Below are 10,101 nucleotides of genomic sequence, written 5' to 3'. Positions count from 1 at the left end.
AACTTGTATCTACATGTTCCCTCAAAGCTTTACATACTCATAGATTGGGCTTTTGTAACGTGGCTGGATCTAGGATGTATGACAACTAAACTAGTGTAGCATAGTTCTGTGTGTGGATAATGGGAAGCCCCACCCTAGGTGTGGGTGGCACCACCCAAGGCTTATAGCCTGGATCAGATAAAAGAGAAAGGGAGTGTGCTTTGCTTCCCTGCCTCCTGCCTGCTCTGCTGCAGACTATTCCTCCTCTGTAGTGCTCCTTTACTGTACCACCCTGCCTTGGACCCAGCCAACGATGGACTGAAACCTACAAACTGTGAGCCAAAATAAACCTTCCCTCTTTCAACTTGTGGGTGTTTTGTTCCAGAAATGAGAAAAGTAACTATGACACATAGTGAGTGCAAACTAATTAGCAGTAAGGAAAACATTAAAATTCCAGCAAAAAGATGAAAACTTAAAGTTATAATTTTTCCAAAAGGATCCAATGAACATTTAAAATATTTAAACCAATAATTCTGCCTTCACTTTCCTTCCTTTGTTTATTTATCTATTTATTGGTTTTTGTTTTTTGTCTTTTTCCGGTACTGGAGATTGAACTCAGGACCTTGCACTTGCCAGACAAGCGCTTATTCTACTGAGCTATCTCTCCTGTCCCTTTTATTTATTGTTTGCTTGTTTGTTTTCTTCCCCTAGAAAACTTACAGGTTTGTTTTATTTTTTAATACTAAAACTCAACACTAGTTGATATAACAATTCTAAAAGCACTTTGGCATTAGTATCAAGAGGTTGCTATTGGCCTAATAGTTCTACTTCTAGGATTTCAGTTTATAAAAATGCAATAGGGGATGATGGCCAGAAGGCATTTAGCAGCCCTATTTCTAATAATGTGGAAAAGGAAACACTGAAAATGACCAACAATAAGAAAATGACTCTGTAGAAAATGGCAGATTACTCCATTATTTCAAATAACACATGAGGAGCTTTAATGACTTGACCCAACACTCAAAACATGGTAAGTAAAAAATATCAGCTGCAGTAAGAGCGCAACAAATACCCAGTACCCACTACCACAGATGATTTTAGGGTGGCAGAATTAGGAATCATAGAATTTTATTTTGTAAAGATTATCTACTCCTAAAATAAAAAAAAAATTTAAAAAAAGATTACTCCTTAAAATTTATTTGAGCACACACTGATTATGAAGCCTAAGGGGAAAATGTTTAAAAGAAGTGCAATTTTAAAGAATTCTCATGCCATTAAAATAATCATTTTGAGGGGGCTGGAGAGATGGCTCAGTGGTCTAAAGCACCTACTTGGAACAAGCTTGGCAAAGCACAGGGACTGCGGTTCAATCCTCCAGTACCACATGCCAGCCAGCCCCGCCCACTGGTGGGCTGAGCTGGCCACACACACACACACACACACACACACACACAATAAATGTAAAATAAATAAATAAAATAAATTTTTAAAAAAATTTTTTTTAAATAACAATCATTTTGAGGGCTGGGGAGATAGTTCAGTACTTCCAAGCGCCTACCTGGCAAGCCCAAGGACCCAGGTTCTAGCCCCAGTACAACATGCCATGGTGGCCCCAGAACACCAGGCATGCTGTGCTAGCCACTGAAACCGGGTGTGGTGGCACCTGCCTGTAATCCCAGCTCTGGGGAGGCTGAAACAAGAGGATCACTATGAGTTCAAGCTGTGTATCAAGATCCTGTGCCAAATAAATAAAAGATTTTTTAAAACTTAAAATAATAATTTTAAGAATATACAAAACATTTTCCAGTATGATAAAGAAAAGGCAGAGTTTAAAAAAATGTCCCTTTCCAATATCACAATTATGTGAAATTATGTAATTTGTGACACTTGTGAAGGATACAAGTGAAAATGGGGATATGAAAAAAAATTAAAATGACTTATTTTGGAGCCATCAATGAAAATATAAATATTATAATTCAGTGCCCAAGTTACACATGATGTTTTAACTACTTGGCTACTGTGTTAGTGGCAAATTTCAAGCCCAGCATTCCAGTCCTGAGAGCAAAAGAGCAATTCTCATCACTCTAAAGCAGACATTCATTGGCGTCACATTCAAAAACTTTCACACCTTCTCTGCTTAACTTAAGTGACATGATAAACCACTATTGTTTCATTATGAATTACAGAACTGACTGGGAAAATGCCAGCATAGTTTAAAGCTATTTTAGAATTTTTTTTTTCAAGCCATCAGGTTCCACCCTTCTGAAAGCAAATTATAAATTCTTGCAACTTGATCCACTACAAACCTTGTACTAAGAATATTTTCCAGACTGGTTTTCTATGCTCGAAAAATTTGAGAGGAAATAAAATCAATTCCTCAGAAATACTTCCTTTGAGCAAAACATCTGCCAGCTTAGGCAATGGCAAAATACACAAAAACCTAACTAACTGCAAAACCACAAATCACACTTCTGACACCCTATGCAGTGTACAAGCTTGACATCCAGGAGTCTCAAAACAAAATTTGATCAAAGTACTGACAAGCTGAATAAGACCTAAAACATAAACCACGACATCCCACTCACTGGTGCCTTTTGTTGTTGTTCATTGTGAGTTGGCCAATGTGTACTCTCAGCACTCAGCCCCAGCAGAGTGTAGAAGTTGGCCCACACTCAGTCCTTGTCAACCCAAACCAAAATAACCACTTCTGAAGGGTTTTAAACAAACATTCACACCACATATTCAGGCTACAGACAGCAGCAATGTCAGTAACTATATTTTTTTCCTCCCTTCCTCACTACCAAAACAAAGAGCCCTTGTCTTATACATGGCTCTTGCTTTTGCAAGCAGGAGCAGTAAAGAAAGGAGTGCTTGCTTCCAAGATTGGTGGAGCATGCAGGCCTGACAAGGTGTCACAGGATGCCATTTTGAAAAGCAAAAGAAACAAGCAGAAGATTAGCAACATGGACAATGTAACCAGCTACTGAAGGGCCTATCATCACCAATGGGAACACATGGATCTTCCAAAGGGCATGGCCTTCTCTGGTACCTGCAATTATAGCCATGAGTTGTCAGTACCATTTTGAGAGACATTTTAAAAATCAAATCAGTAATCTAGACTTTTAAATAAGCCTCCATTTCCTGAAGAACCTTCCTGGGAGCAAGGTCAGTGCTAAATTCATTAACTATTGGTGTTTTAATTTTTTTTTTTTTTTTTGGCAGAACCGGGGATTGAACTTAGGCCCTTGCGCTTGCCAGGGAAGCACTTATTCCACTGAGCCATCTCCCTGGCCCTAACTATTGGTGTTTTAAGCTAGCGATAATCTCTACATCTCATCACAATAACAGGAGTTGATCAGCCATCCACAGCTAGATAGAATCAGACCCTGAAAACAGGTCATGAACTCCAAGTCTTCAGACTTCCATACTGCTGCACTAGTCTGAAGTTCTACAGGGAGGAAGGTAAGGAGTGAAGTAGGGAGAGAGGGAGAAGACAGGGAGGGAGGGGAGAAGAGGAAAGGAGGGAGGGGGAACGGTGGCTAGGACATTATTTAGTAGTGCCCTATTACTGGCATCACTCTGCAGCTCAGTACTGTATACTGGAACAACTTAAACTGGATGTCACTGAAATAATGAGAATTAACACCATTCTCAAATTCAATCAAAACCCTCTGGTAGAAAGGTGCGTTTGGTTTGGTTTTTGTTTGTGGTTTTTTTTGAACTGGGGATTGAACTCAGGTCTATTTTTTTTTTTTTTGCTGCTATTTATTAATTTATTATTAGTAGCAGCTGCAGTAATAGCCATCATGATGTCTAGCCACCATAAGTCCTCCATATTATCTATCCAGAAGTTCAATCAATCACACTTTCCTGGCAGAGAGGATTTCCAATCCCCACTCGCTTTCATGTTATACTTAAGAGATAAGGGCCCAAAGACAAGGATGACGGCCAGCGTCTAAGAGGAGAGGGCAAAAGAGAAGTTTTCCTCTGAGGTGCTCTCTCAGAGGAAAGCAACCGCAGCTACCCAAAGCTCTCCAAGTTAGCGACTTCCGGGCTTACAGCGCTGAAAAATGATGGAATCGGGGAAGGAAATTCAAGAAGACCTCTGGACCCCGTTGGAACACTCGGTCGGTCTGCAACGACGACCACCATTTCTGAGCTCTCTGAGCATTACTGAGCTCCGACGTCTGTCCCATCAAAAAGCTAGTGGGGCTGGGGTGGGGGGAGGGTGCCAGGGAAGGCACCGCTGGACAGCTCCCGCGGTCAGAAAGTTCCTCCTCCCGCCGGCCTCTGCCTCTACTACCCGCGCCCAGTCAGGCCTCGAGCGCCCCCTGGACGGCCGCTCCCGCCTCACTAGGGCCCTTCACACACGCACAGACAGCTGGCACTCGCGCTCCGGTCATCTAGCCTTGCTTTCCCCGGGGCAGCTGACATCCATTGCACGGGGTCTCTTCTTCCTGCCCAGCTCTCCCCTAATTTTCTCTTGTCAGTGGAAGAAAGCTCACACACTTGCCCACACGTGGATTTGGAAGGATTTGAGCCGAGGGCTTCTGAGAGCCCAGAGCGGGAACTTCGGGTCGCAGCCGGGCCGCAGTCAACTGGGGGTGCCCTTGCCCTCTACCCGGGAAGCCCCGAACCCCGGCATCCGTGGCGGTCCTGGCCCCTGGGCGCGCCCCCAAGCCTGGCCTCCATTACCTGACGCTTGTTCATCTTCCTCAGATCCCCGAATATGTCCAGGCAGGACACAGGGAGATGCGTCCCCACAGCGCCCGCGCGCACCATGTCGGCGTCTCTGGGGGCCCGGGCAGCCCGCTGGTTCCAGATGTCACACACAGCTGCGGAGCTCCGGCCGACCCCGCCCACCAGCTCGCGTCCCCGCGAGCCACATGACCCGAAGCTCGCTTGGGCGTCTGGGAATCGTAGTCCCGCGAGTCTTGGCCACCAGTCGGCCCGTGAAATCCGAGAGGAGGAAAAACTACTTCTCCCACAATGCCGCGGAGTGAGCTCCTCGACCAGTGAAGACCCAGGGCTCCGCGGCAGGACCGCGAAGGGGCTTGAGATCCTAGTCCGACCCTTTGGAGGGCATGTGGGGCAGTGAGTGGTCCCGCACGTCTTCCGGACAACTCGGAAAGGTGACTTCTTAAGAAAAACAGAATTTCTAAGACTCTGCTCAGGCGCCAAAAGGACACCTAAAACTCCCTTGCAGTCACCCAACCGTGTATCTTGGCCATTGGATGGCTCAGACCAGGAAAGGCGGGCTTTTACCCTGAGGGCGGACTGTGCAAATGGGGACGGGGCCTAGAATGGGGCGGGGCTAGGGGAGGCGGGAATTTTAAAGCGGTCGGGTTCCAGCTCTGCGAGCGTTGTAGGATTTGAATGCGAGGCGGTATCTCTGAATGTCCTTGACGTAGATGTGGCAAAACTAATTTTACTTGAGTGATTTATCTTTTATTTATTCACAGACCATTACAAAATACCTACAATACACCTGATTCTGTTCTAGGCACTGAGAAATATCCGTGAAAAAATTATACCAGAAGCAGGAATAATGAGTACATTTTATGGTACCTAAGAGGTGATAATACTAGGAAAAAGAAGAAAAAGAGAGGAGCTGCATGAGAAGCTCTGGCAAAAACATGTTGTAATTTAAAATGTGCCAGAGGGGGCCTGCCCCTTAGCTCAGTTCTTGTTGGGCCAGGGAGATGGCTCAGTAAAAGAAGTGCTTGCCTGGTAAACGCAAGGACCTGAGTTCAGTACCCGGTTCTGCCAAAAAAAAAGTGCCAGAAACCAACTTGCGATGAAGCTAACAAAAGGGGAGTTTTGGGGGGGGGGGGTTGTATTTTTTAGGGAAGGGTCTACAGGGTGTTCAGGATCTCACTGCTAGATCGGATTCATAGTGATCCACCTGTTTACAGCCTCACAAGAGCTGGGATTACAGGCGTACCACCACGCCCAGTCTCAATTGCCATCTCAGTGTGCCCCAGGGATGCGGCCTGCACAGCAGGCCCAGACATCGAACCCCCAGCCTCTGACCTGCTTGCAGACACTTTAATCCGCTGAGCTGTTTGGTGAGGTTTTGAACCCTACTGTTGCAAAGGCTCTTTCCAAGGCCTGGAATAGCGCTTCCCTAAAGTTTTGTAAAATTCTCCAAAGCAAGATAGTAAGTCGCTGACTTACAAACAAGTTCTGTTCCTGGAAAACGTTCTTAAATGGAATTCTTTCTTAAGTCCAACAAAGTGATTCAGACAATATTTGAATTGTTGACCAAGAGTTCAGTTTCTTTGCATTCCAATTTCCTCTGTATCACACTTCTCTGGTTCTTAGGGGGACAAAGAGCATTTTGGGGATTCAGCTAAAGGGAAGTGGAACTGCAGTTATATTTCATTTGGATTGAGTGGATACATTTATGTGGCTCATGGTCATTTCCTGCCATCCCAGTAGAGGAATAATGTCTTTTAGGAATATTGTCACCTAAACTCATACAAGAAGTTGCACTAGTAGTAGAATCTAATCTGAGGGTTCCTACAGTACCCAGCCTCAGAAGTATGTGGATAGGGGAGAAAGAGTTTAAAATGTACAGATCTAGAAACTAGTCTGTGTTCCCTGGGCAAGGTGGGAACAGAGATGGAACATTAGTACCCACCCCACCCTGGCACATGAAAGACTGTGTACGGAGACAGAACATTAGTACCCACCCCACCCTGGTACATGGAAGACTGCTTTTCCCACAACCTTCTCTCACTGTTTTGGAATTTGAAGACAACATACACCACTTTGAGTGTGCTACTTTAACCCATTTGCAAGTAATCCATGAGGCTGCAAGTTTTAAGAGGTGACCATAACAAGAAAAGGTTCTGCAGCAAATCCAGCTCCTGTGAAAACTCCACACATTTAGGTCTCAGGACGCCATGGGTGTGGTAGTAACTCAGTGTTGCTGATGAGTATAAAAGTTGTAGGAAAACTCTGGCAAGCAATAAATGAGAAACAGCAAATTTTGAGGATTTTGGAGGAAATTCATGCCCTTTGTCATAGATGACAAGATTCTTTTTGAGAAACAGCTGTTTTGCCATTGGTCCTTAGAAGAGCCTGAAGGCCCAAAGATGGGAGCTCAGATGACCATGTAACCCACACTTCCTACCAGAGCCTGTTTTATGACCTTTCTAGTCATTAGGATGGATGGAAGCAGGAATTTGTTACTATGTGGAAATGGCATATAAGATGTGTGTGTGTGTGTGTGTGTGTGCGCGCGCGCGCGCGCTGCTCAGACAGAACCAAAAAGAATGAGTAACCTCAATAAGCAGGTGGCTCAGACTCCTTCAACTCTATTGCATTCTTTCCTTCTTCCTTCAATCCAAATCTTTACTCTCCTTCTTTGGATTACCTCATGTGCAGTTGAAAGTTGTCGATGTACAACCTCTAAATCTACCCTTTTTTTTTTTCGGCGGAACCTGGGATTGAACTCAGGCCCTTGCACTTGCCAGGGGTGCACTTATTCCACTGAGCCATCTCCCCAGCCCCTAAATCTACCCTTCTTAGCCCTCTTTAAGCTGAACTTTGTAGACATTTCTTCTTTGCCAGCTGGCACATTGTTAAGCTTTGTCTGTGGTGGGAGCTTGAGGGACATTAGAGAAAGGAAGGACTTTTGTTGATGTCTAGTTTGGGGTTTTATAAGGGGAACCATACAGTACAGGACACATATTTCATAAAATTGTTTATAATAGTCACTCAAAGAATCATGTACAAAGAGAATGCAGGAAATCTGCCCACACAGTAAAGGCCAATGAATCCAGCTGAGGGCCTGGGTCCCATAGCAATGTTCTGCATGAGTCCAGCTGAAGACCTAGAGCCCATAATAGTGCTTCCCACAAGTCCAACTGGAAGCCTGCAGCCCACAGCAATGTCTCATGCAGGCCTGTTTTACAGATCTATACTGGGACGGTCTAAAGGTCAGTGGTGGAAGCTAGAAAGTCTGTGCTAGTGGGATAAAGGATCTGTGCCAACAGGCTGAGGGATCTGCCCTTGAGCCAAGAAGCAACACTCAAGATACAAGAGCTCCCCTAAAATGTACCACAGCCATCAACAACAGTGAGGTCCTGAGCTTCTCTAACAGTGAGGGAAGCTGAGTTCATATCAGAAAAGCTGGTCTCCAGGAGACTGAGCAGTGCGCCATCTTCACCTCTAGAGCCGGGAAGAGATGCTCAAAGAGAGGACCAGAACTCCCCCAAAGTGAACTGTCACAATTCTCAGCAACAGCGAGGTCCCAAGCTCCTTCGACAGTGAGAATAGCTGAATTCATCAGGAAAGCGAGCTTGACAAGTTCCTATAACATAATAGCCCAAAAGAACCAGCAGCAGCTTCCAACAGCTCCAACAGCTCCTCTAGTTCTGCCCCTTTGTGCTGATGACAACAATCCTCAGGTGGGCCTCCCACACCCAACACCACACTGGGTGTAACAAATTGACCACCAGTTGTCAATGCACACTTGGGTTCCTTGTGCTTTCTTTCCCCTTCAGACCTATTTCACGTAGATGTCAGCGGCTTGTAGGATGACCAGCACGTTGCAGTAGCGTCCCAGAGACTGGCTGCTATTAAGTTTTGTTAACAACACAGATGGCTTCTCTGTGGCCCTTCTGTGGGCAGTTTCCTTTTGCCATCCCAGACAGTTACACCTCAGAAAACTTCTTTACTATCCTGTGGGCAACAGCCACACCCTCTAAATCTTCCTTTTTTTTTTTTTTTTTTTTCCTGCAGTACCAGGGATGGAATTCAGGACCTTGCGCTTGCCATGCAAGCACTTATTCCACTGAGCTTTCTCCCTGGCCCAACACACCCTATAAATCTAAATCTCAGCTATCAGGAAGCAATGCCTCTCCCAAAGTTTGCTCTTCCCTTGGGTCTTCTGTCTCAGTTGTGTTAATAGTTTCTATTCTCTGTATCTGCTGTTTCTGTATTCTTTGGTTCTTACATCCTTTCGTAGTTAATCCATAATATATGGGTTAATTTATAGATTAATTTATGCCAGATTTTTTAATTTTTACCTTTTGAAATTACTGTTGAGATATGTCCTTTGACTGAACCCTAACTAGTATGAATATTCAAGAGGGAAGCTTTTCCAATCACCAAACACTCTCTGGCTCAATAAGGTTTATTGTTACTGCTACTGTTTTAATTACAGAGGTAACATATAAGCAGTCCCTCTGAAAGCCTAGATTACACACAAATGAACTCCCCCTTCATCCCACTCAACTCTCAGTGCACTCCCATTCACTCCCTATTTGGGAACTTGGTGTGTGTCTGCATTCCTAGCCTTTCCCCACAAATTAATTTGTTTCAGGGCTTTTTGTTTGTTTTGAAACAATGTTTCAATGGTGTGTGTGTGTGACTGTGTGTGTTGGTGGTTCTGTATGATTAGATTCCTAGAAATTGATTTAATAAGCCAAATAGCATGAACATTTAAAATTTAGATGTTCCTCCAGATATGCTAAATGAATTTCTAATCCTACAGAGAAGAGATTTGATATCATGAGATGTCGAAATTAGAAGGAACTATAAATATCACATGGTTAGAACTTTTTGATCTTGGTGGTAAACCTAAGGTTCTGGGAGAGAATTGACTTTGATGTCATCTAGCCAAATCCATGTTACACAGTCAGCCAAGGAAACCTTAAATTGTTGGACTAGGCTTGAAAGAACTACATTTAGAATCATGGTTAGATACTTGAGTCCTATCAATTGAACAGAGTGGAGAACAGAGGCAGTTCTTTGCCTGGCACTTCCAGTAGTGCTGCACTTCAAATACAATCTGTGTTTCAGCTATGGTGATTTTATAGCCTCAGTCACCCAGCTATTGGCCAACTGTTCTAGTTAAGATTGTCAAAAATAATACATCAATGGGATTTAGAATCCATCTGGGTCAAGCTTAAACCCACAGCTGGCATCTCCTCTGGAAGCTTAGGCAACTGTGAAGTCCCTATGGAAATGTTTATTAACTGTTCTCAAATTTTCTACTGCAAATAGATCTGGGGTTAACTATTTGTCAAAAATTATGCTGAACACAATTCAAATAGTACCTCCTAGTAATAGTAGGCCTTTAAAAACAGGGAAAGGGAGACCCAGTCCTAG

The 10,101-nt window shown here is 44.1% G+C and overlaps 1 protein-coding gene across 1 annotated transcript in view; it reads right to left on the bottom strand.

Moving 5' to 3' along the window:
* Sec11c (SEC11 homolog C, signal peptidase complex subunit) overlaps nucleotides 1-4,858 on the bottom strand; it is an 18,720-nt gene extending 13,862 nt beyond the window's left edge. The window contains exon 1 of the mRNA XM_004647906.3: nucleotides 4,675-4,858. Within this exon, the coding sequence (XP_004647963.1) occupies nucleotides 4,675-4,761 (87 nt within the window). The 5' untranslated portion in view covers nucleotides 4,762-4,858. The remainder of the gene's footprint in view (nucleotides 1-4,674) is intronic.
* Between the last annotated feature and the right edge of the window lie 5,243 nt (nucleotides 4,859-10,101).

The sequence above is a fragment of the Octodon degus genome, unplaced genomic scaffold (assembly GCF_000260255.1).
Source record: "Octodon degus isolate 3935 unplaced genomic scaffold, OctDeg1.0 scaffold00339, whole genome shotgun sequence".
NCBI classification, from domain to species: domain Eukaryota; kingdom Metazoa; phylum Chordata; class Mammalia; order Rodentia; family Octodontidae; genus Octodon; species Octodon degus.
This window is presented reverse-complemented; position numbering and strand designations above follow the sequence as displayed.